We start from the raw sequence: 25975 nt of genomic DNA, 5'->3' as shown, positions 1-25975 counted from the left end.
GTTCTTAGTAGAAAGGCAGACGTTTGTAACTTTCTTAAACCGGAACAACTGCCATGATTGGAGGGCAGAAATTTGGTCGGTCAACACTTGGTGCAAAATAAGACAAGTCTTCACTTCGTGCCAAAACAAATTAAGTCCATGCTACAAACTGGTTCGATACAGAAATGAAGTAAGTGCAAAATGCAGAATTTTTTACATGGATGGAGATTGATTCGGTGCAAAAACAAGATAAGTCCAGAATAGGCGCAAAATAGACCAAGTCCTGATTCAGTGTAAAAACAATCCAGGGTGTGAAATTTTGCCGTCACGGTGTGAAAACGAGGCAATCCAAGCAAAAACTAGTCAATCACTGACTCGGTCCTGACTCAACGCAAAACGAGCTTGTTTCCTACTCAGCGCAAAGTGACTTAGTCCATCTGTACCTAATCCTCTGCCAATTTAAATAAAATTACTCGTTGTTAAGCAGCAAAGCTTAAAAAACCTAAGCAAAGCTTAAAACAACAACCAAATAATCCTGAAATCAACATAAAATGAAACTATATCAATTAAGACATTTCTTATAAAGGTTCATGAAAAAAGTGTTTCAGAGAAAAGCCAAACCTAAAACGAGTAAGAATAAAATAATACAATAAGTAATATTTACTTCTTCTTTTTCTAGAAAGGAAAATAATTATTATTAATATAGTTGAATAAAAGATACGTGAAACTAACAGGAATTAAAATGAATACGACTTAAAATTACAGAGCCGATTAAAAAATTGGATGAGCCAATTGTAAAGATTTCTTCGCCAACTAAACAGATGTCTTCAAAAATTATCCACTAGGATTTTAAATTTTTTGTTTCGGCTTCAAAAAAAAAGGAACAAAAAGGAAAAATAATGTCAAAAAAATGTCGTTCAGAACAGTAAAACTAAACTGAAAGTCAGAAATGTATATAGTTTTAAGATCTTGCTTGTTCGTTTCCTTTTTAGTAAAAGAATGAAACCCGAGCTTTTAGAGCGTTGGAGGAGGCGATAACCCTACTCTTATTTGTGATACTATCTATTTATATTAGGTTTTATTTATTTTTTCATAGTAATTTCGGATCGTTTTAAGTTTGACTGAATTACACATTTTAATTTCTGTTGGTTTTAGGTTTCATTTCTTCTTTGATATTTTTCTGCTTATTTTAAGTTTGAGTTATTGTACTATCAATTTCTGCTAAGTTTAAATTAAGACGTTGCTTTTTACTTTTCTTTCAAACTGTTTTTGATGAAGTTTTTTAGCTCAATACAAACAAAGACATATGAAGTCAATCAGCATTTCCTTTCAGACAGAGGAGAGGGGCATCGAAATTGCAAAATTTAAAGTAGATACTTAAAAAAAGGAAATTTTAGTAAAAAGAGAATTCTTTGAATCACTTTATATGCAATTCAATTTCTAACTCTTATCTTCAGCACTTCACTGAAACAGTTCTTCTTTTTGAACACGAGAGTTAGAAAAAATGTTTTTTACTTAAATTTAACAATTACTAGTTCATTTATAAGAGTTTGCTTAAAATTTCAGGTAAAAAAAAAAAATCGTGGTAAAGAAGTAAAGCTCTGGCAATCGCATTGCATAAAGTCTAGAAATCATAACAAATAAATAACATAAAGAAAGGAAGAAAAAAAATACGAAAGAAAAAAAGAGGGGAGGAGGAAGGAAAGAGAGACTAGAAAACGTTACCATAGACACCAGCATCATTGTCCCTGACTTGATAACTGTATTTTGAGGAATCATCAGTAGGAGGGAGTTTCATCTTATCTTGAAGTTCTGTAATTGAGTGGACATCGAAACTAATTGTGTCTTCGATGCCTGAGCCTTTACCTTGAGAAAGCCGCTGTAAAACGCAGAATTTAAAAGGAGAAATAATATTTTGAAACGTATTTGAGCCTTTTCAGAGACTCAAAAATCTAACCCATATATAGCGTAGGAGGGATCGAGAATTTTTCAAAAAGCAAGTTCTCAGAATAAATTTAGATTCAAACTAATACTTAATGAGTTACAAGCATTAACCTCATTGTGGAGCACAGCAAGATTACAGCTTTGATGAATTTGATTTTCTCTCTTTTCTTATCGCTTTTGCAGAGCTCAAAAAATGACATAGAATTTAAATTTAGGCTTTTTTGGGACAATGACACGGAGAAGAACAATTTCACTGGTGTTAGTAAAATTTCCAGGAATCTTCCAGGAACAAATCATTTTTTCCGAATCTACTAAATAGTAAAAACAGAGGCAAAACTGTCCTAGCTCCAAGAAGTAAACTTCTATGGAATTATCACTTTCTTTTCTAAATTTCTACGAAATAATTCTTTAAAATTAACATTTAAATTCCGCTCTGAATATAAGTTTTTTTTCTATGAAATTTGAGTTTTCAATCTTTTTTTTCTGAACTGTTCCATGCATGCAAGTAAAGCATGGACTCAGATTCAGACAGAAACAAGCACTTGAAAACTTTTTAACTTTTTCGCATGCAAAACAATTTTCTGCGTCGCGCAGGTACCGGCCTCCTGATTCACTGCCTTCAGCCTGGTATGCAAAGCGTGGTTGGGGGCAAGTTATCCGACGCTTCCAGTGTTTTTCCCATAGTACATTACTCCATGTACTCATTTAGAGCTGGGTAGGTGGGACGCGGAGGAGTAAGGAGATGAAGATGACCATTTTCCCATAATCTTGACATTAGCACATTTAAGCTATCTGATAAAGGGAACAATTAAAAAAAAAACATAAGTACGTTCCAGCCTGGGTTTCCATCATCAAAAGTAATTAGAATGCCTAATAATACGTGCTTCAATCAAACAAGTCCCGGTAACGAGCTGTAAGTAAGGAACGCCTCCGCCCAACAGAAACTGAAACTCTAAAGAACAGAATTTTGATAACAGTGAATACAACAAAGAATTAGCCTTCTGTACTGTTTCTATATATACTATTAAGTTCATTAACTAAGTTACCGATTAAAAGCTACGCGCTTGAGAAAATTTGCCTGGTTTTGGAAAAAGGGGAAAACACTCCCAAAAAGTCAAGAAATCTTATTGAAAATCACACAATCAGATTCAGCATCTCATAGAACCTACTCTAGAGGTTTCAAGCTCCTATCTACAGAAATGTGAATTTGTGTTATTTTTTTTTTTGCTCTTTTTGTTTTTCAAGCGGGAGATGGTCGTATGGTACCAAGGGTCCTAGACGATCGTGAAACGGCTAATTCGAACGTAAATCGTAAGTTACAGTGGCTTTTTTGAGTGATTAAATTAAAATAAACGATTTTTTTAAATGAAACTAAGGAGCAACATTAAAACTTAAAACGAACAGAAATTACTCCGTATATGAAAGGGGCTTTTCCTCCTCAACGCCCTGCTCTTTACGCTAAAGTTTGACTCTTTCTCTTAACTCTATTTTTAAAACAGTAAGAAACTTTAGCGTAAAGAGCGGGGCGTTGAGGAGGAAAAGCCCCTTTTATATACAGAGTAATTTCTGTTCGTTTTAAGTTTTAATGTTGCTCCTTACTTTCATTTAAAAAAACTTGTTTTTTTTATTTAATTTCTGGACGTTTTTGAATTAATGCAAGTTTTGATCTTGGCTCTCCACACATAAATAATTAAAACGAAATATGCATATTAATTAATTGCAATTAATCGGAAGATTTTGAGAAAAAATGAGCGAGGGAGGAGGCCTAGTTGCCCTCCAATTTTTTGATTACTTAAAAAAGCAACTAGAACTTTTAATTTTTTACAAACATTTTCATTGGTAAAAAATATAGGTAACTTACGAATTAACTTACGTAACGAACTTCTATATTCCTATGTTTTTATTGCGTATATGAGGGGGTTCAACCCTCGTCGATACCTCGCTCTTTACACTTAAGCTTAAATTTTGTCCCAATTCCTTAAGAATGACCTCTGAATCACAAAGGCCGTAGAATAAATAGTTGAAATTACTAAAAATACTTCAGCGTAAAGAGTGAGGTATAACGAGGAGGTAAACCCCTCATATGGGTAATAATTTTGGTTCGTTTTAAGTTTTAATGCTGCTCCTTACATTCAGTAGAAAAAAACTTTTCATATTTATTTTTTCATTGTTTTTTCAAATAATGCTAGAAAATCCTGCGCCCCCTTCATTGAAATTCTCTTCCCTCATGAGAAGATTCTCCATGGAAATATCATCCCACGTAACCCCCCCCCCCTCAACTCTCCCCTCTAAACCAAAAGAATCCCCCTGAAAACGTCTTTATACTTCGCAGTAACCATTACTTTATGTAAACACAGGTCAAAGTTTGTAACTTGTAGTCCCTCCCACGGGGCCTGTGGAGGAGTAAGTCGTCCCTAAAGACATAGTTATTAGGTTTTTCGACTATGGTGAATAAAATGGCTATCCGGTGACTTTTGGGAAAAAATGAGCGTGGGAGGGGCCCTCCAATTTTTTGGTCACTTAAAAAGGGCACTAGAACTTTTAATTTCCGTTAGAATGAGCCCTCTCACGACATTCTAGGACCACTGAGTCGATACGATCACCCCTGGAAAAAAAAACACAAACTAAAAAAAAACCAAATAAACACGCATCCATGATCTGTCTTCTGGCAAAAAATGCAAAATTCCATATTTTTGTAGATAGGAGCTTGAAACTTCTACAATAAGGTCCTCTGATACGCTGAATCTGATGGTGTGATTTTCGTTAAGATTGTATGACTTTTAGGAGGTTTTTCTCCCTATTTTCTAAAATGAGGCAAATTTTCTCAGGCTCGTAACTTTTGATGGGTATAACTGATCTTGATGAAACTTATATATTCAAATCAGCATTAAAATGCAATTCTTTTGATGTAACTATTGGTATCAAAATTCCATTTTTTAGAGTTTCGGTTATTATTGAGCCGGGTCGCTCCTTACTACAGTTCGTTACCACGAACTGTTTGACCAAAAAGGTTGAAGAGCAACTAGTCCCTCTCCCACGCCCATTTTTTCGCAAAGACATGTGATTAAAATCTTGAGTTAGCCATTTAACTCAGCGTTGTTGAAAAAATTAATAACTATGTCTTTGGGGATGACAGCTCCCCAGGCACGTACACAGGATTTTTTTTTCTGCGGGGTGGCCAAAACCTTCGAAACAGCAGATATAAAGTAGCACCTTTTTTTTTATTTAGTAATGCAAAAAGCACGTATATCGGAAAATACAGATTAACTTTAATCTGTAGCATTGTAGCGGATGGGGGGAAGAAGACTGAAGCCTCAAAAGTACGTTTTAGGCTCAGATTATGTTCATAGCGATTTAGAACCAGTGATTATTCTATTATATCCCACTGAAAGAGAAATTTTAGAGTTAACAGTGCAATATGGGTGCTGTGGGGGGGTAGTTCTTCTATTACAAAAACGTAGATTTTAATGAAAAATGATAGTTTCCGAAATTGATCCATTAAAAGCTGTACTTTATCCTGAAAAGGGGGGACAAACGCCCTAATATCAAAGATAATTCTATTTTGCTCTGGAAAGCAAACTCTCTTTAAAAAAAATTAACAGTACAATTGCTAATTACTTCAAAGAGGGTGAAAAGTTAGACAGAAAATGGGTTAATAATTGGGCAGTGACTTGACCGGATAATTGCATGCTGTAATGTCCCCCAAAAAAGGCTTCACACATGTATCTAGATTCTTAATAAATGCCGTACTTTTGCCACGAATCCAAAGAAACCATGGGGAAATTAAACATTTCATAAAATTTCGGGAGGGGGGCGGGCCCGAAGGCACCCCCCTGCGTACGTGCCAGCAGCTCCCATAGTCCGTGGGGATAGGGCGCAAAGTTACGCGATTTGTTCATTGCTAACATATAGTATTTTTTATGGGAAAAATACGGCCATATTTGGGGGAAAATTTTAAACGGGGGGAGCGGAATGTCAGTTCCTGGCAAGATTGAAAAAAAAACGATCAGAAGTTAAATAAAAAACTTTTTTTTACTGAAAGTAATGAGCAATCGTAAAACCTAAAACGAACAGAAATAATTCCGTATATGAGGGGGTTGCCCCTTTATCAACCTTCACTCTTTACGCTAAAGTTTGACTTTTCGTCACAATTCTTTAAGAAAGACTGCTGAAACACAAGGCCCGTTGGATTTGAATCAGAAGTATTTTTTTAACTTTAAAACTTTAGCGTTAAGGGGGAGGGTCAAGGAAGGGGTAGCCCCCTCATATACAGAATAATTTCAGTTTCGTTTTAAGTTGTAATATCGTTCCTTACTTTCAGTTGAAATGCCTTGTTTTTTCTCATTATAAGCAAGAAACGGTGCAGGCCAAATTCCAACATATACTAAATAACAGATAACTAGAATATTGATCTTCGCTTGGAAAATTGCGAGGAAAATTTTCAAACATTTAATGGTAAAAAATATCAACTCGTTGGTAGAGCCCATCCCCCACTCCCGAATCAAACTCCTGGGTATTGGACTTCCCACATAGTGCAAGCAAAGCGAATAATGATTACCTGAGCTTCTTTTTTGGATTCTTCATAGACTGCTTGATCCACAGTTAGGCCCCGTTCTTCACACATTAGTTGGGTTAGGTCAAATGGAAAACCGTATGTATCATACAATCTCCATGCAATGTTCCCTACAGGAAAAAAATAAGTGAAAATCAGATAACAGCAGGTCATTTCCTATTTTTAAAAGACTAGAAGAAACCTATAATAATAAAATTTTTAACCTTTTAGTTTTTATAAGCTGCAAAACATGCGTTATAGAAACATGCAAGGGTTACCTTCAAGCCCTAGCCACCTCCAAAAAGCCATGACACTGGCAAATTATTCCCTGAAATCCCTTCGACTTCAAATAAGTAACTTTGAGAAAATGCTGGTATCAAGAATCGCGTTCGATGGTTGTAGTTTTTTTTGCCCCTGTTTCATACCAAACAATTCATCAATCAATTTCAATACGTTGGAAAATTATCTCTGTTTAAAGACAATAAATATACGTTTTTACCGAATCTAAATTTTAGGTATTTATCTATCCCGTTTTCAAAGACTATATGAAAAACAAACTTGTTGCAGAAAAAAATTTGTCAGATCCAGACTATTCTGCTATTAAACTGAGGATAGGGTGGGGGGAGGGATTCTGGCCCCTGGTTCCTTTTTGTGGAGTAACTCCCTTGTGCTCCGTCACAAGAGTAGAAGCGAATTACAGCGAACAAATCAAAGTAAAGAGAAGCCAACTCAACACATTTTCAGTAGTTATAGTTTTGGTATAGCCTACACAAATTGGGATATTATATTATAATTAAGCAGCGGAGCACAGTGTTGCGGTAGAGTTTTGTAGTTAGCAAAGGTAGAAGATGGATAAAAATTATAGATTGTGTCTGAAATTGGCAGCATTTACAGCAATTGTCCAGGCCAAATAGAAATATTTTTTCTAGTCTACTACGTAGTAGAAACAAGAAGCAAAACAAAACCATCCTAGTTAAGTTTAGGGCAGGGTACACATTATTTCCTCGAGTGTTGACGTCGATAATTCCGTATCTCTTTTGTACTACTATTTGAGCTATCGTTTGAGCTAGTATAAGGACGCTTGGTGGGAAGTAGGCGCTATTGTATTAGTTAAATTTTTTCTGTGATAAGAATTCGATTCAACCTTTTGATGGAAGGATCCCTAAACTCTCGTAAGTCGGACATCTAGTCGAAGGGATTGGGCGGGGGTGTGGTGTTGTAGTGGACAGGTCTTTACCTGGTTCGTCCTCTGGGCCAGGGGGAGGGGGGTCTGAGTCTTTGTCACCGAAGCGTGTACCAAAAGGATCAACCAGATCTCAATTAAGCTCTGTGGGTGAGATGTAAGAGTAAGTATTTGAGCTACTCCTTTTGGTTGTCTGACATAATTTACCTTCTGTGTGAGGGGGAGGGCATAGGTTCATGTAGCACTGTCACCTACAAAAACATTTGGTGATTTATCAACCAAGCATTTTTCAAGTTCAGATCTAGGGTCCTAGTTAGGTCTGTTTAGACCAAACGCAGGCTTCGTGGGGAGGGAAAGAAGAGAGGTCCCTAAATTCATGTCATCAGAATAAATAGCAGAGATGTACCCATTCTGAGACACTTAGCACAACGGTTTGTGGAATATCTACCAAAGTTGGTGGAATGTAAGATAAGCTTAGTAGCTTTACCTTTTGAGAGTTTGTACCCGATCTGACGTATGGGGGTGGGCGATAGGAGTCCAAAATCCTGCCATCAGGGCAATTACTTGAAGAGGTAGTGACTTTCCATTAACAACTGGTGGACAGTAAGGGCTATTTAACAGCATGGAACTGCTTATCTGAGGAAACTGTATCTGCAGATACCGTCAAGAAATTCAAGATTGAGGTTGACACAGACTGGTCCTTCAGCGAATTAATCAATTATTCTCATTTATTCCAAAGAGAAATGCGTATGTTCCCTACCTTACCTTGAAGTAGGGAAATTAAGGTATTGTCCTAAAGTTGACTTTTAGGATCAGCAACCGATCTGTCCATCTTAGAGTGGGGAAAGGGAAAAAACTGCTAAATCCTTGCTATCAGAACATTTAGCACAAGAGACTATCAGCTATCAACCAACCCTGTGCTCGAAAGTAATAGCAACTATGCTAGTTGTGCCTTTTCAAGATCGATTCAAAGATAAAGCCAGAGATTTATACGACCTCTGTGACGGAGGAAGGGGTTTCCCTAAATTCTTTTCATTACTACTTTTACAATATTCAATTTCAATTGTAACTTTCCTGTTTAATACCCTATATGATTGATATAAACGGCCCTTTCCTGTTTAATACCCTAACATCCGTGATCATAAAATATTGCTGGAAGACTTAGTATCAATCTGTATCAATCAATATAGCAGCCTCAGCCTGCTTTCAAACGCTGATGACCTGTTGACGTTAAGCTTTAACCCTGCTTATGTAGAAGAGAAAATTGACCGCCTGATAACTCGATATGAATGTATCTGTCTGATATTTAACACACAAAAAACGGAGTTCTTGGTCCCTCAGCAAGCAAGCACCAAAACCGTGATATTACATGCATGACGGTTGAATGAACGAAAATTTTTCCAGGAAAGTTCTCGAAAAGCCTGGGAATAATGTACGGTTATATCAGAAGTTCTCGTTAGCCAATAATTGATAAAATCATCAGCAGCATTTGAACAAGACAAGCTTATCTCAAGCTTACGATCAAGCTTATCTCTATGAAATTCAGCTTGAACAGGCAGATCCTTACCCAGCTTTTGCAGTGGTAGTTCTCCCTCGCCTGCTTCATGTATCGCCGCTATGGGACTGGTTCACGCAAAGTGATAGACTAAAGCTCAGGTGTGTATACTGCATATACCTCAAGTTTTTGGTTCGTTATCCGTTCTACGAGAAAAACATATCCATTTCAAAATCTCTAAATATATACCCAATTGTCTTTGTGCCACCTGCTAAAAAATAAAATACAGAAAAAAAGGAGTTAGAACCATTGTTCAAGTTTTTGCTTCTACATCTAATCTACGAATGCAATTGAAGAAATTACAGTTTAATTTTATTCTTTGGTGCTGAAGTGTTTTTTTTTTCTTCTTTTGTATTACTCCACTCTTCTTCTTTTTTTTCTTGTATAGGCGGGCAAAATTATAATTATAATTATTACATAAGAATATTGGGTCCAAACTTGGTAAGAGTTAGTCTTCTAGTCGAGCCTTTTATGGCCTAGACCCAACCTAACCTCTGTGGGAGGTTGGAGGATAAAAGTATCTTTTTTTCATCAACCCAATCTTTTGGAAGGCAGGCTGAGTTCATTCAACCAACCTAAACATGGTCAATACTATGGTTTTGGGTGCCCGTACTCGGTTGGACCTAAGTGAGGAAAGAGCTAAATTCTTATTTTCCACATAAAGAAGAAAAATGGCAAATTAGATGTCAATTAAATCGATCAGGGTTTGGTTGATAGGACTTTTGTTGCGACTGGAAAGGATTCCGAGTTTGGCCAAAAATACACACTTATTTTATTCCACAAGTACGATCTATAGGTCACTGTTTCTTCACGTGGCCTTGGCACCAGAGGTTATAAAAACCACAGAAAATGATTTCTTACCGGGAAGGACTTTGCTATCACCTAGTTTGGCAACGGTTCTTTCGAGTAGACTTTTTCCCCGTGACAGAGTCTTCAAAAACTGCCTTTCTTCTTCATCTATAATTGAAATGATAGTCTCGGGATCTTTCTTGATTTCACTGAACGTGTCACCGAGAATATCAACCACAACATGGACTAAAGATCCGAAGAATCCTGGCTTAGCCTTAAGTTTTTCAGTGGCGTAGCGTACACCACGACGTAAAATTCGTCGGAGAACATATCTGTAAAGCAAAAAAAAGAAATATAAGCATTTATGTATTTTCAAGTATATTTGAACAAATATTCATCCAACTGTTCTTGTTAACTTGTTCTTGCAACTAGCGCTAATAGTAACTGAAACTTTAAAAAATTGAGCTTAAATAACAATACATACATCAAAGAGCCTGAGGATTCCAAATCTCTAAAAAATTTTGAGTTTAAAGTTGCCCACCAAAAGTTACGAACATCTAAAGATCTTCCTGATTTTCAAAAAAAAAAAGAGAAAATACCCTAAAAAGGCAAGTGATCTTGATGAAACAAACACTATCAGATTCAGTACATCAGAGAAACAAGAGCTAAGAGCTCATATGGCACTTGTGACGAGGCGAGAAGAGCTAAGAGCCAAGAGATCATATGGTATGAGCTCTAACAAAATTCTATGAATCAATAGATTGATTTAAAAAGGAAAATAAGAGGCTTAATGCCGGTCAGGATTTAAAATAAGAGCTCTGAGTCAAGATGTCCTTCTAATTATCAAAATTCATTAAGATCCGATCACCAACTTGTAAGTTATAAATACCTAATTTTTTCTTATTTGTCCTCTCCCTTTAGCTCCCCAGATGATCGAATCTGGGAAAACGACTTTATCAAGTCAAATTGTGCAGCTCCCTGACACGCCTACCAATTTTCATCGTCCTAGCACATCCAGAAGCACCAAACTCGCCAGATTGCTGAACCCCTCCCCCCAACTCCCCCAAAGAGAGCGAATCCAGGACGATTCTGTCAATCACGTATCAAGGACATTTGTTTATTCTATCCACCAAGCTTCATCTCGATTCCTCCACTCCAAGTGTTTTTCCAAGATTTCCCCCTCCAACTTCCCCCAATGTCAAAAGATCTGGTCGGGATTTGAAATAAGAGTTCTGAGACATGAATTCCTTCTAAAAATCAAACTTCATTAAGATCCGATCATCTATCCGTAAGATAAAAATACCCCAATTTTCACGTTTTCCAAGAATTCCGGTTTCCCCCTCCAACTCCCCCCAATGTCACAGGATCTGGTCAGAACTTAAAATTAGATCTTTAAAGCACAAGATCCTTCTAAATATCAAATTTCATTAAGATCTGGTCACCCTTTCGTAAGTTACAAATACCTCAATTTTCAAAATTATCCCCCCCCCCAATTCCACCAAAGAGAGCAGGTCCGGTCCGGTTATGTCAGTCACGTATCTTAGACAGGTTTCTATTCTTCCCATTCAATTTCATCCTGATCTCACCGCTTTAAGTATTTTCTAAGATTTCTGGTACCCCCAGCTGCCCCCCCCCCCAATTACGCTTGATCCGGTTGAGATTTAAAATAAGAGATCTGAGTTACGAGTTCCTTCTAAATATGAAGTTTCATGAAGATCCGATCACTCCTTCATAAGTTAAAAATACGTCATTTTTTCTTATTTTTCAGAATTACCCCCCCCCAATAGAGCCGATCCGTTCCAATTATGTAAATCACGTATGTAAGACTTCTGCTTATTTTTCCCACCAAGTTTCATCCCGATCCCTCTAATCTAAGCGTTTTCCATGATTTTAGGTTCCCCCACCCCAAATTTCCCCCAATGTCACCAGATCCGGTCAGGATTTAAAAAAAGAGCTTTGAGACACGATATCCTTCTAAATATCAAATTTCATTGAGATCCGATCACCCGTTCGTAAGTTAAAAATACCTCGTTTTTTCTAATTTTTCAGAATTAACCCCTCCCCCATCTACCCCAAAGAGAGCAGATCCGTTCCGGTTATGTCAATCATGTATCCAGGACTTGTGCTTATTTTTCCCACCAAGTTTCATCCCGATCCCTCCACTCTAAGTGTTTTCCAAGTTTTAGGTTTCTCCCTCCCAACTCCCCCCCCCCAATGTCACCAGATCCGGTCGGGATTTAAAATAAGAGCTCTAAGACACGATATCCTTCTAAACATCAAATTTCATTGAGATTCCGATCACCCGTTCGTAAGTTAAAAATACCTCATTTTTCTAATTTTCAGAATTACCCCCCCCCCCCCCAACTACCCCAAAGAGAGCGGATCCGTTCCGGTTATGTCAATCATGTATCCAGGACTTGTGCTTATTTTTCCCACCAAGTTTCATCCCGATCCCTCCACTCTAAGTGTTTTTTAAGATTTTAGGTTTCCCCCCTCCAACTCCCCCCAATGTCATCAGATCCGGTCGGGATTTAAATTAAGAGCTCTGAGACACAATACCATTCCAAACATCTAATTTCATTAAGATCCCATCACCCACTCATAAGTTAAAAATACTTCATTTTTCTATTTTTTTCGAATTAACCGGGTGGTTATATATATATATATATATATATATATATATATTGAAAGAATGAAGTTTCTTTCCTCAAAAAACTCAAAGAATGAGTTTTTTTTAATTGAAAATAAAGAGTGATATTGAAACTGCAAAAGAACAAGTTGTCATGTATATGAGGGGGGCTCTCCCCTCCTCAACCCCTTACCCTTCACTCTTTACGCTGAAGTTTAACGTTTTGTCCTATCCTTTAAGAAAGACTTCTCAAACGAAATAAGGTCTAAATTGGAATAACAATTATTTTTAGAGTATACAATAATTTTAACGTAGAAAGTGGGGGGTTGATGAGGGGACATCCTCTTAATATAGGGATTAATTTCTGTCCCTTCTAATTTTAAATTCACTCTTTATTTTCATTTGAAGAAACTTTTTATTTTTATGTAGTAAAATTTAGTAGTATTTTTTAGTTGCCTAGTGGTTTTTGCAGCTCATGGGAACCTTCGTATTCCACCACCAATAAAGCATAAAAGGACAATTTGGCATGAACAGGAGATTGAGACGGTCAACAAAATACCCCTGCTTCCAACAACAGGAGTTTTGCTGTCGAGGCTCCCAACAAGTCCTCAAAAAAGCACAAGCAGGTGATAACTCCCTCTATAAAAAGTGACATTCTCATGTATTTAGTACAGGCAACCCCTGATTTAATCTTCTTTATAAGAATGCGATTAGACAAACGAAAAAAGCTCATAAATGTTGACTATTATCAAAGATTAAAAAGTTCAAGAACATAAGTAAGTATAGTGCATATAATTTGACATTTCTGGCTGAGATGTTATGAAAACTTTACCATCACGTGTCAACACCATTCGTAAAAAGTTAGGGAGATGCGGAGTTTTGAGGGTGTATGAATCATCGAAGGGTTCTACCATTTCCTTCACCACACGACTGCAGCAAAAAACATTCACGCTCTTGGTGAAAGCTTGGCTTATTTTGAAACTTCAATAACGAGGATACCTCCTCGAAATTTCCTTTCACACGGATACCATTCTTGGCTGACTAAGTTATTCCGCGCCGAAAAACCTGCGTATTCGGTGGTCTTACTGTGAAGGCCGAACCCACAGGCTCAGACGAAATGCCAAGCCTTTCGGTGAAACACTACTCCACTGAAAATTCGGATCCTTACTATCTTTGTTTCGACTTGCCTTCACTATGGATCTTTTTCATCATGCGTGGAAAAATGTCTGTGTCTCTGTGCCCAGATCAGGTGGCAGTTGACGGAGACTCGTTTATACCTAGGTATCTTTAGGTATTAAGGTATTAGGTATTTAGGTATTAAGGCTTTTAGGTCTTAGGTATTCCTTTTTAGGTATCTAGGTATCTAGGTAGACATTAAGAAAGTCTACAAAAGTGTTTTGAATGAAGTATTTCACAAGTACAAGCTACCAGGAGATCCACAGTACGGCGGCCAATGGAGATGCTTTATAATTGCTTTCAAAATGATTCTTCTAGTCCCAAATTGTGTCTATTGAGATTTGATTTCAAATCAGAACTAAAACTAGCAGGAAAAGTGTCCCTTTAAGATAATTAAACTAAATTGAAAGTCATAAATACATTAGGCTAATAAATTATTGCTTTTTCTCTCCTGCAAACTGGATAGTACTTTGATTTTTTTACGTTATCACAAATAAAAAACATTCTGTTCAGAATGCGTGTTGTTTCCAGAAAAGCGCAAATGACGCTGTAGCCTTTATAGGGTTTGAAGGGTGGCAGCTCCACTGTCCCTAATGGTGATTCTTCACGTTTTAAGTTAGTTCTTTACGTTTTACGTTTTAAGTCTCTTTGTTTGTTCAGTTTCATTGGGACTGCTAGGTTTGTCTTGAGTCTGTTGAGTTTCTGTTTTTCTTGGGTTTGACATTTGTCATATGACTTTATTTCGGCTCGTTTTAGGTCCAAGCACTTTACTTTTCTAAGGAATTTTTTTTAAGTATTGTTAAATTTTTGTGGTTGAGAGTAATCTTGTCTAGTGAAATTGTGAAAAAGTACCTATATAACTAAATTACTTGTTACAGATGCACTTTTCTTCCAAGCAAAAACTCTTAAAACTACTTACGATTTATTAGCACTTGATGATAAAAGTGCCAATAAAACAGAACCCATGAAATGATAGCCCATCAGTGAAATGCACATAACAGTTGAGGCCTAACCCCTCGATAAATACTGAGACGATGCTCCTCTTTTGTAAAAATGAAGAAATAAAGGAGATACAAAAGTGCTACCCATGCAAAAATGGGGCTTTCCTTATTGTACCACATGGGGTATTGTAAATATTCAGTTAAGGCTTTTCGACAACGGCAATTTCAATGGACTACTTCTTATATCAACGTGTTCGTCTCTTACGTGGTTAGAGCTACCGCTGTAACTATGATTGAGAATCCTGTGAGAGGGATTTAAGATTTTTTTTTCTTTTAATTCCAGATTGCTTTTCATTCTAATCTGGATGAAAATCATCATTTTCAAAAAAGTCTTACATGGGAAATATTTGTCACAAGACAGTTTCTATATAAACCAGTTTTTCAAATTTCGGCTACTATTGGCCATAGAGGAGGAGCGTGCGTAGCTGTGTTTACCTCAGGCGGCTTGGTGCTGCGGTGAGTTGTTAGTAGTAGTAGTAGTACTTAGTAGCTACTGATAAAATCGTGATATGAAAATTATTTGTGAGGGGTTCCAGATTTTTTTTTTTTCATTTAATTCCAGATTACTTTTCGGCCCGCTGTCGGTTACGATTACTGTCGTTCAATATTCAGAGGTTTTCAATATTGATTTAGAACCATGCTAAAGACGCTCAAGTTCTGCGAAATCTGGGGCCAATTAAACAACCAGACACGTTCTTCGAGGACATTTGGATAAGTTGTATCATATATCTGTTTCGACCTGGGGTGAGGAAGTTTCTGGAATAGCAGCTGAACTTGCAAGATAGTTTCTCTTTGTATGGACTTCTCAAATGACAAAAAAACTATGGACTACTACATTTGAACGCTGCTCGCAGTTTCATGTTTTGTTTCAGTGATGAAAATAGGCAAAATAAGCAGTCATTTTGACTTTATCAAAATAAGTTGTAATTAAAACTATCCGAAAACATAACAGAAAAACCAAAACAAAACTATAATTTTCTAATCTCTTGTCTAAGAAGTCTATTAAGGCTGCAATAACTATTTGAAGGCTGAATCTTATTATCCTTTTAACTGGTTAGGATGAATTAAAACGAAAGATTTTGTAAAATCAAAATACCAAACTGAGTTGGAAATCCATTGTAATAGTAATGAAAGTAGGTGAACAAAGAAAGTATTATAAAAAAAAAAAAAAAAAAACACGGACACCTTATATCGTCAATACTCTTTATTTCTTTTATAGCTATTCAGGTGAATACCCTGAGGTTAACCTGAAATCAGAAAAAAGTATGTGCAACTGAATTTTACAGGTACTTTCGATTAAAAGGAATCACAGACCCCCCCCCTCTTCGTAATGTCTTGATACTTTTGTTGCTTTCGATTCTTTTGTTGTACGTATTTCTCATCAACAGCCGGCTTATTAAACTAGGACTTCATTAAAACTTGGAATTCAATTAAACAAAGTGAATACTTAAAAACAATTCAACAGAGTTCCTCTCGTAAGTACAAAGTAAGAATTATGCTGCTACCATAGCTAGTTCAGAATGGATATTTAGCCATAAAATTAACATATAAATTAACAGGATCAGAAAATGTTTTATTTAGACTAACCATCAACAACTGATTCCCATAGACATCCAGTTAACAAAGAAAAAGCTAGTGGCACTTCAAAAAAGACAAAAAAAGAAGTCAAGGTACAGTACAAGTCAAAACAATAGATTCAATTTCAAAAATTGAGCTAAAAACTAACTAAAAGAAAGGAATATACAAACCCTCTTCCCACATTATCTGGCCGTCCACCGTCAGACAAGGCAATAGTCAATGTTCTTATATGATCAGCAACAACTCTATAGGCCATATCAATTCCTTCCTTATCTTCTACTCCAACTTTCCCGCTATAAGCTTGCATACTCGTCCCCTATAATTGAACCAAAAATGAAATTATTAATACAAAAGGAAAGTATCAAACACGCAAAAAAAATTTGTTATAAAAAAAAAATGTTATTAGGAAACAGAAAGAAGAAACAACGTTTAGATTCCTGTCCGTAATCATAGACAACACGACAGCGATGCCCAAGTAAAGAGCGATGTGGGCAAAATTATTATTTATTTTTATTTTTTATATTTTTTTTAGATCAGGGTAATTCGTATCGAAGGGGTTGTCATAGAACTTCAAAGGGCTCATTCTATTGGAAATTGAAAGGGCTAGCGCCCTTTTTAACATTCGAAAGTGATTGGAGGGCAACTAATCCCCCTCCCACGCCTACCATTTCCACAAACACATCTAATCAAAATTTTGAGATAGCCATTTTGTTCAACCTAGTTGAAAGGTTTGAAAAATTATTTATTTGAGGATGACAACCCCCCTACAGCCCTCAGGGCAAGGGTTGTAAGTTATGCCTTGGAGGTATATCAGGTATATATAGAAAGGGTGATCGTATAAACTTTAGAGAGGGCTTCTTGGATTGCTAATCAGAAGTTTGAGTGCCCGTTTTGAGATTCAGAGTGATGGGAGAGTGGGTGCCCCCCACACCTTGTATTTTTCCGAAATGCATCTAATAGAAATTTTGAGATGACCATTTGTTATCGCAGAAACTTCGAAAAAGGCTCATTCAATTGGAAATTGAAAGGGCCACTGCCCTTTTTAATAGTTAAAAGTGATTGGGGGGTAGCTAATCCCCCTCCCACGCCCACCACTTTTCGCAAACACATACAATCAAAACTTTGAGATAGCCATTTTGTTCAATAAAAAATGGAAGGTCCGGAAACTATGTCTTTGAGGATGACAACACCCCCCCCCATAGGCCTCAGGGCAAGGGTTGTAAACTATGCCCTGGGGGCATTTAAGGTATATACAGAACGGTGATCGTATAAACTTCGAAGGGGGCTCAGTGGATTGGTAATCAGAAGTTCTAGTGACTTCTTTTAAGATTCAGAGTGATCTGAGGGGGGATCCCCCCCCTTCACACACACATACCTCGTATTTTCCCGAAATGCATCTGATAGGAATCTTGATATGGCTATTTATTGTCGTAAAAACTTTGAAAAGAGCTCATTCGACTTGGAATTGAAAGGGCTAATGCCCGTTTTAATAGTCGAAAGTGATTGGAGGGCAACTAACCCTCCTCCCACACCCAGCATTTTCCCAAACACATCCAATCAAAATTTTAAGACAGTCATTTTGTTCAACGTAATTGATAGGTCCGGAAATTACATCGTTGAAGATGACAACCCCCCAACAGCCCTCAGGGCAAATGTTGTAAGTTATGCCCTGGGAGCATATAGAAAGGGTGATCGTATAAACTTCAGAGGGATCTCACTGGATTGATAATCAGAAGTTTTAGTGTCTTCTTTAAGATTGAGAGTGATTGAAGGGTGGATACCCTCCCCCCAAACCTCGTATTTTCCCGAAATGCATCTGATAGAAATTTTGAGATGGTCATTTTATCAATATTTTCTCATCAATATTTCTCAGTATATATCAATATATCACTCGATATATGATATCTAAAAATATATGACATCTCGATAGTTAAAAACGTTGACGGCGATCTTTACGCTTTATACCTTGACTAATAAAAGAGATATCTAGTCCTTCTTTAATTTAACTGAAAATAAATCTATTGTTTCTGTGGTTTTCCAAATCATAAAAATAACGACTCCTTTTGTTACAAGTGTCTTGAAAAAGGAACAAAATAAACATTTCTTTGGAAAAAGTAGGCAAAGAGGTTTTTTTTTGCTGATACGCCTAATGACTATTATGAAACAGTTCGTGGTAGTGAATTGTAAGTAAGGAGTAATTCGGTCCAATTGTAACAAAAGTTCTAAAAAGAAGGAAATAATATAACAATTTATACATCAAACGAATTTGCTTTTATGTTGATTCCAAATATATAAAATTCATAAATATAATGTGATCGATCAAAATCTACGAGCAAATTTTTTTTTTATTTGTAAAGAACGGTAAAAAAAAACTCCAAAAAGTCAACTTGATGGAATCTCTGGTTTTCCCATTCAGCTTAATATTTTACTCCGAGCTGGATTAATTAGCTAACGGACTATTACGCAGTTCGTTGATTTCATCCCTGAGTTAGATATTTTTGAAAATTGGTTTGGTAGCGCTGATAAGGGTTATTTAGTTTGTATGGCCCTGCGCAGTGGTGGCTGCACAAGACCATCTTAAATACACAGGCTAATTTTTAATCAGCTACGATTATTAAGCTACGCTTATTTATTTTCATGATTGAAGATTGGAACATGGATAAAATATTCTGCAGTCAAAGTAAGCCTGCAATTCGTAAAAATACAAAAATGAGTGGAAAAACGTTGTTTTCCGAAGATAGCAGAAAAATTCTTCAAAATGTTCCTTGAATCAATGCGAAATTCTTATTCAGTTTTTAAATTTGGTCTCTTAGAAATAGGACAATATCAATTGTTTATTCAATTAGGGCCGTCGGTAGCTTTCGTTCTCGAAAGTATCCCTCCCCCCTCTCACAAACGAATCACGCCCCCTACCCCGAAAAAATCTAGATATGGCCGTAGGAAAAAATTCAGAAATAAATATAATCACTATGATTGTAAAAACTATTTTTGTTTTTCTAATTAAAAATTCAAGGCTAATTTAAATATGGCTGTATTAAGAATGGCCGTATTAAGAATGGCCTAATTTAAATAATGGCAGTATTAGAAAAATTCAGAAATAAATGTGTTCATTGTGATTGTAGAAACTACTTTTGTTTAACTAAATAAAAATTCATGGCTAATTTAAATATTTTCTCTAATTAAAGTACTTTAAATTTCAATTTATTTCATATAATTTTTGGTTTCTTTTTTTTCTTTTTTACAAAAATGAATAAGAAATGAACACAAATTAAATTGAAGAAAAACAAGCTTTTCTTAACGAAAGTAAAGAGCGAAAATATTTCTTCAGGAGAGTAAAAAAAAACAATTGACATTATAATGAATAATCAATTAAAAGTTAAAAAATGAAATAACTTATTAAAATGAAATCAATAATGAACTTATAAGTTGCAAAAAATAAAACTAATATTCAACTCAAACTGAAAACGGACAAAAATTAATAAATAATTAAACAAGTAAGTTGTCTGTCTTGTGCCCCAATTATAATTTTTTTCAAAACAGTTAATACAAGAGTCAAAACAGTGAAAAAAGTATGAAAGATAAAACAATTAAAAGAAAGGGATATTGGACTTAATAAAATAAATAAAACCCATAGTGAACTTAAAATGTGCCCAAAATAAAATTTATAATCTAATCAAACTCAAAACGAACAGAAATTACTAGATATATGAAGGGCAAAATTTTCCTTCCTTGCACTCCAATCATAGCACGATTGTTATGCAGTGGCACCAGAGTCGTGGTACCCTGACAACTGTCAACTGGCTATATACTGGCAAATGATAAGTGGCACCAGGAACCGACGTCAGCTGCTAGACACAAATCGCAGGGAGAATCATCAGGGTGCTTTCTCGTAACAGGAAAGGAATCAGAAATATTATTTATTTTGTTTTTTCCTCTCAAAAAGTGAAATTAAAAGGAGGGATTCTTTCTATAATTTTTTCAGTTCACTCTTTGAACAAGGACTTTGGCTAAATTTGAAGGATCCGACGGTAGTCCCAGATCATCTGGCCTCTTTGCGCCCACTAGCAAAAAGCCAGATGGCGAAGCATACAACCGCACAAAGACTTTCGGGACACATTTTGTTGATGACAATATTCAATGACAGGTTAAACGGTACGGCACGCTTTTCTTTTATTTTGTTATTCTATTTCCTTCACATTTAGTTATGACTACTTTTATAGATTTTCAGGGTTTCTTCACAAAACATATGAATTATAGCAGATTAGAATCTTTTAGCCATTCACCCTAAGAATATTGTCTGTATGTACACATGGCAATAAATTTTTCCACGTTAACATATAAAAATTCTAACAAGAGCTAAGAGCTCATATGGAACTTGTGACGAGGCAAGAAGAGCTAAGAGCCAAGAGATCATATGGTATGAGCTCTAGCAAAATTCTATGAATCAATAGATTGATTTAAAAGGAAAATCAGAGGCTTAATGCCGGTCAGGACTTAAAATAAGAGCTCTGAGTCACGATGTCCTTATAAATATCTAAATTCGACACATCCAATTTTCTAATCCTGTCGAATCTAGCACGTCAACAGCTCCCTGACACGCACCAATTTTCACTCGCACAAAGCACCAAACTCGCCACACTGAACCCCTCCCCCCAAATCCCCCAAAGAGAGCGAATCCAGTACGGTTCCGTCAATCACGTATCAAGGACATTTGCTTATTCTATCCACCAAGCTTCATCTCGATTCTTCCACTCCAAGTGTTTTCCAAGATTCCCCCCTCCAACTCCCCACAATGTCAAAAAATCTGGTCGGGATTTGAAATAAGAGCTCTGAGACATAAATTACCTCTAAATATCAAGTTTCATTAAGATCCGATCACCTATTCGTAAAATAAAAATACCCCAATTTCCACGTTTTCCAACAATTCCGGTTTCCCCCTCAAACTCCCCCCAATGTCTCAGGATCTGGTCGGAATTTAACATTAGAACTTTAAAGCACAAGATCCTTCTAAATATCAAATTTCATTAAGATCTGGACCCCCTTTCGTAAGTTACAAATACCTCAATTTTCAAAATTACCCCCCCCCCCCCCTAATTCCACAAAAGAGAGCAGATCCGGTCCGGTTATGTCAGTCACGTATCTTAGACAGGTTTCTATTCTTCCCATCCAGTTTCATCCTGATCTCACCGCTTTAAGTATTTTCTAAGATTTCCGGTCCCCCAAACTACCCCCCCCCCAATTACGCTTGATCCGGTTGAAATTTAAAATAAGAGATCTGAGTTACGAGGTCCTTCTAAATATGAAGTTTCATGAAGATCCGATCACTCCTTCGTAAGTTAAAAATACGTCACTTTTTCTTATTTTTCAGAATTAACCCCCCCCCCCCCGGTTTTCCCCTCTAACTCCCCTCAACGTCACAGGATCTGGTCGGAATTTAAAATTGGAGCTTTAAAGCGCAAGACCCTTCTAAATATCAAATTTCATTAAGATCTGGTCACCCTTTTGTAAGTTACAAATACCTCAATTTTCAAAATTACCCCCCCCCCCCAACTCCACCAAAGAGAGCAGATCCGGTCCAATTATGTCAGTCACGTGTCTTAGACAGGTTTTTATTCTTCCCATCCAGTTTCATCCTGATCTCACCGCTTTCAGTATTTTCTAAGATTCCGGTTCCCTTCAACTGCCCCCCCCCCAATTATGCTGGATCCGGTTGAGATTTAAAATAAGAGATCTGAGTCACGAGGTCCTTCTAAATAGGAAGTTTCATGAAGATCCGATCACTCCTTCGTAAGTTAAAAATACGTCATTTTTTCTAATTTTTCAGAATTAACTCCCCCCTCCCAATAGAACGGATCCGTTCCAATTATGTAAATCACGTATCTAAGACTTCTGCTTATTTTTCCCACCAAGTTTCATCCGGATCCCTCCAATCTAAGCGTTATCCATGATTTTAGGTTCCCCCACCCCAAACTCCCCCCCCCCCCCCAATGTCACCAGATCCGGTCGGGACTTAAAATAAGAGCTTTGAGGCACGATATCCTTCTAAATATCAAATTTCATTGAGATCCGATCACCCGTTCGTAAGTTAAAAATACCTCATTTTTTTCTAATTTTTCAGAATTAATCCCCCCCAAACTACCCCAAAGAGAGCGGATCCGTTCCGGTTATGTCAATCCTGTATTTAGGACTTGTGCATATTTTCCCCACAAAGTTTCGTCCCGATCCCTCCACTCTAAGTGTTTTCCAAGATTTTAGGTTTCCCCCTCCCAACTCCCCCCAATGTCACCAGATCCGGTCGGGATTTAAAATAACAGCTCTGAGACACGATATCCTTCCAAACATCAAATTCATGGAGATCTGATCAACCGTTCATAAGTTAAAAATACTTCAATTTTTCTATTTTTTCCGAATTAACGGGCCCCCCACTCCCCCCTCCAGATGGTCAAATCGGGAAAAAGACTATTTCTAATTTAATCTGGTCCGGTCCATGATACGCCTGCCAAATTTCATCGTCCTAGTTTACCTGGAAGTGCATAAAGTAGCAAAACCGGGAAGGACAGACCGACAGAATTTGCAAGTGCTATATGTCACTTGGTTAATACCAAGTGCCATCAAAAACTAGTGAATTCAAGCATAGAACAATTAGAAAAAGAGCGCAATCGGAATTTTGACTACCATTGGCTATTCTAGTAACAGTCCATTATGTTTTACTTATTTAATTTTAGGTGATTGCATCAGAACCCGTCCATGACCCCTAGAAGTCACTGAATGTTTTCCATTTGATGTTTAGTTTTTACTTCTGAACAAAATAAAGTGAGTTGAAAACTTTAAAAGCTTTTTTGTTTAATTTTAAAGATTTGCTTTAGCCTATAACATTTCAAGATTAAAATATTACAAAAAATGAATAAATATTTTTGAAGCATACCTTTTGAATAGCATCAAACAAAGGAACAAACAGATCTGTGTCATAATTTGATCTCTTTTCTTGAACAACGGAGACCAAACGTTCCAAGCCAAGGCCACAATCAATATGTTTTTTTGGTAAATATTTCAAGGTGCCATCAGATTCTCTACGGAAAAAGAAAATATAGAAAAAGAACCAAATATAACGAGTCGAATAGTATCAACTGAATTTCTTTGTACCATGACATTTTTTAAACAGCAAGAGGGACAAAAAACACGGGGATCTTTAAACTTGGACCCCGCATAAAAGTTTCATTTATAGTTGATTTTCCTCATATCTTCTAAACCTTCCTTGGCAGATTGACTAATACTCCTCTCTCCCTCGTAAAAAGATTATGCAGATGTCCCTAGTAAAGGATCCTGGATATTTATATAAATTGATTTAAAGAAAAGAACATTTTCCAAAAATTAAATTTTTCGAACAAAAATGAAATACGAAATTCCAAACCTAAAATGAGTAGAAATGAGCTTAAATAACAAGTCAAACTTAAAAATAAACATAAATTACAATGAATGGACAAATTAAAACCAAAATGAACAAAAATTAAATGAATAATCAACTCAAACTGAACAAACCGAAATTACTACAGAAAAGAAAGGGGCGAAAACCCCCTTAATCCAGCTAAAAGCTGCGTCATTAACAGTCCACTGAATTTTTTTTAATTTAGAACAGGGTGTTTTACTGCTGTTGCAACATCAACAAGGAGAACTTTTTTTTTTATGCCTAAAAAAACCTTCAAACCGAATATCGTTTTTTTTTAAGGAATCTGTTTAATTTTTTGAAGCAGATTTTTCACTCATAGATCAATAACTGAGAAGTGCCTGAATCATTTCAGTTTTATAGATTATGAGCAAATTTGATTCAGATGGCAGAAGAAATTTAGCGAAGGTTCTACCCTTGTATGGTATACCAAGTTAAAACATCAGTGATTAGTGCTATTTGAAATTTAGAAGTAATCCATCCGAGGGGTCTAGTATGAGAATATAAAACATATACAAGTTACTTCCCACGGCAAATGAACCTCAAAACGAGATTAGATTTTGACTTATTCATCAAATACCATGTATAATGAGCAGTTAAAGCGGTACATAGAATGTCAGCACAGAATAAGCAAGAGAGTGTATGAATTTATAATAAATGATCTCCAACTCCCCCCAATGTCACAGGATCTTGTCGGAATCTAAAATTAGAGCTTTAAAGCGCAAGACCCTTCTAAATATCAAATTTCATTAAGATCTGGTCACCCTTTCGTAAGTTACAAATACCTCAATTTTCAAAATTACCCCCCTCCCCCCAACTCCACCAAAGAGAGCAGATCAGGTCCGATTATATCAGTCACGTGTCTTGGTGTTTATAAAAACGAATTAAACACAAATTAAAGATTGTGGCTTTGAGGAGCCAGAGTCACTGAACATTAGCAATTTAGAGCACGAGCCAGGATCACAAGTTTTCACACTTATGAGTCAAAGTGTCACCAGATATTTTCCAAAAGCAAGGCTGTGGCTTTGAGGAGCCAGGATCATAATTTTTCACACTTATGAGCCAAAGTGTCACCAGATATTTTCCAAAAGCAAGGTTGTGACTTTGAGGAGTCAGAGTCACTGAACATTAGCAATTTAGAGCAGGAGCCAGGAGCAAAAGTTGTCACACTTATGAGTCAAAGTGTCACCAGATATTTTCTAAAAGCAAGGCAGTGGCTTTGAGGAGCCAGAGTCATTGAACATTATTGATTTGGAGTAGGAGCCAGGAGCATAAGTTTTTACAGGAGTCAAAGTGTCACCAGATATTTTACAAAAGCAAGGTTGTGGCTTCGAGAAGCCAGAGTCATTGAACATTAGTAATTTAGAGTAGGAACCAGGAGCATAACTTGTCACAATTAGGTATCAAAGTGTCACCAGATATTCTCCGAAAGCGAGACCGTGGCTTTGAGGAGCCAGAGTCCCTGAACATTCGAGTAGAGTAGAGTAGGATAATTTAGAGTAGGAGCCAGGAGCAAAGTTGTCATACTTAGGAGTCAAAGTGTCACCAGATATTTTCCAAAAGCAAGGCTGTGGCTTTGAGAAGCCAGAGTCATTGAACATTAGTAATTTAGAGTAGGAACCAGGAGCATAACTTGTCACAATTAGGTATCACCAGATATTCTCCGAAAGCGAGACCGTGGCTTTGAGGAGCCAGAGTCCCTGAACATTCGAGTAGAGTAGAGTAGGATAACATAGAGTAGGAGCCAGGAGCAAAAGTTGTCACACTTAGGAGTCAAAGTGTCACCAGATATTTTCCAAAAGCAAGGCTGTGGCTTTGAGAAGCCAGAGTCATTGAACATTAGTAATTTAGAGTAGGAGCTAGGAGCATAGCTTGTCACACTTAGAAATGTAAGTATCGCCAAATATTTTCCAAAAGCAAGACTGTGGCTTTGAGGAGCCAGAGCCACTGAACATTAGTAATTTAGAGTAGGAGCCAGGAGCAAAAGTTGTCACACTTAAGAGTCAAAGTGTCACCAGGTATTTTCTAAAGGCAAGGCTGTGGCTTTGAGGAGCCAGAGTCATTGAACGTTAGTAATTTAGAGTAGGAGCATAAGTTGTCACACTTAAGAGTCAAAGTAGGTCGGAATAAGCAAAGAGAAACACA

The 25975-nt window shown here is 36.7% G+C and overlaps 1 protein-coding gene across 1 annotated transcript in view; it reads right to left on the bottom strand.

The window, feature by feature from the left end:
* The window catches only part of LOC136033794 (alanine--tRNA ligase, cytoplasmic-like), an 89012-nt gene that overhangs the window by 32250 nt on the left and 30787 nt on the right, over positions 1 to 25975 (bottom strand). Inside the window, exons 6-10 of the mRNA XM_065714704.1 lie at positions 23312 to 23456; positions 16557 to 16702; positions 10075 to 10334; positions 6482 to 6606; positions 1705 to 1858 (exon numbers count right to left, since the gene is read on the bottom strand). Coding sequence (XP_065570776.1) covers positions 1705 to 1858; positions 6482 to 6606; positions 10075 to 10334; positions 16557 to 16702; positions 23312 to 23456 — 830 coding nt within the window. The remainder of the gene's footprint in view (positions 1 to 1704; positions 1859 to 6481; positions 6607 to 10074; positions 10335 to 16556; positions 16703 to 23311; positions 23457 to 25975) is intronic.

The sequence above is a fragment of the Artemia franciscana genome, chromosome 12 (genome assembly GCF_032884065.1).
Source record: "Artemia franciscana chromosome 12, ASM3288406v1, whole genome shotgun sequence".
In the NCBI taxonomy this organism is placed as follows: domain Eukaryota; kingdom Metazoa; phylum Arthropoda; class Branchiopoda; order Anostraca; family Artemiidae; genus Artemia; species Artemia franciscana.
This window is presented reverse-complemented; position numbering and strand designations above follow the sequence as displayed.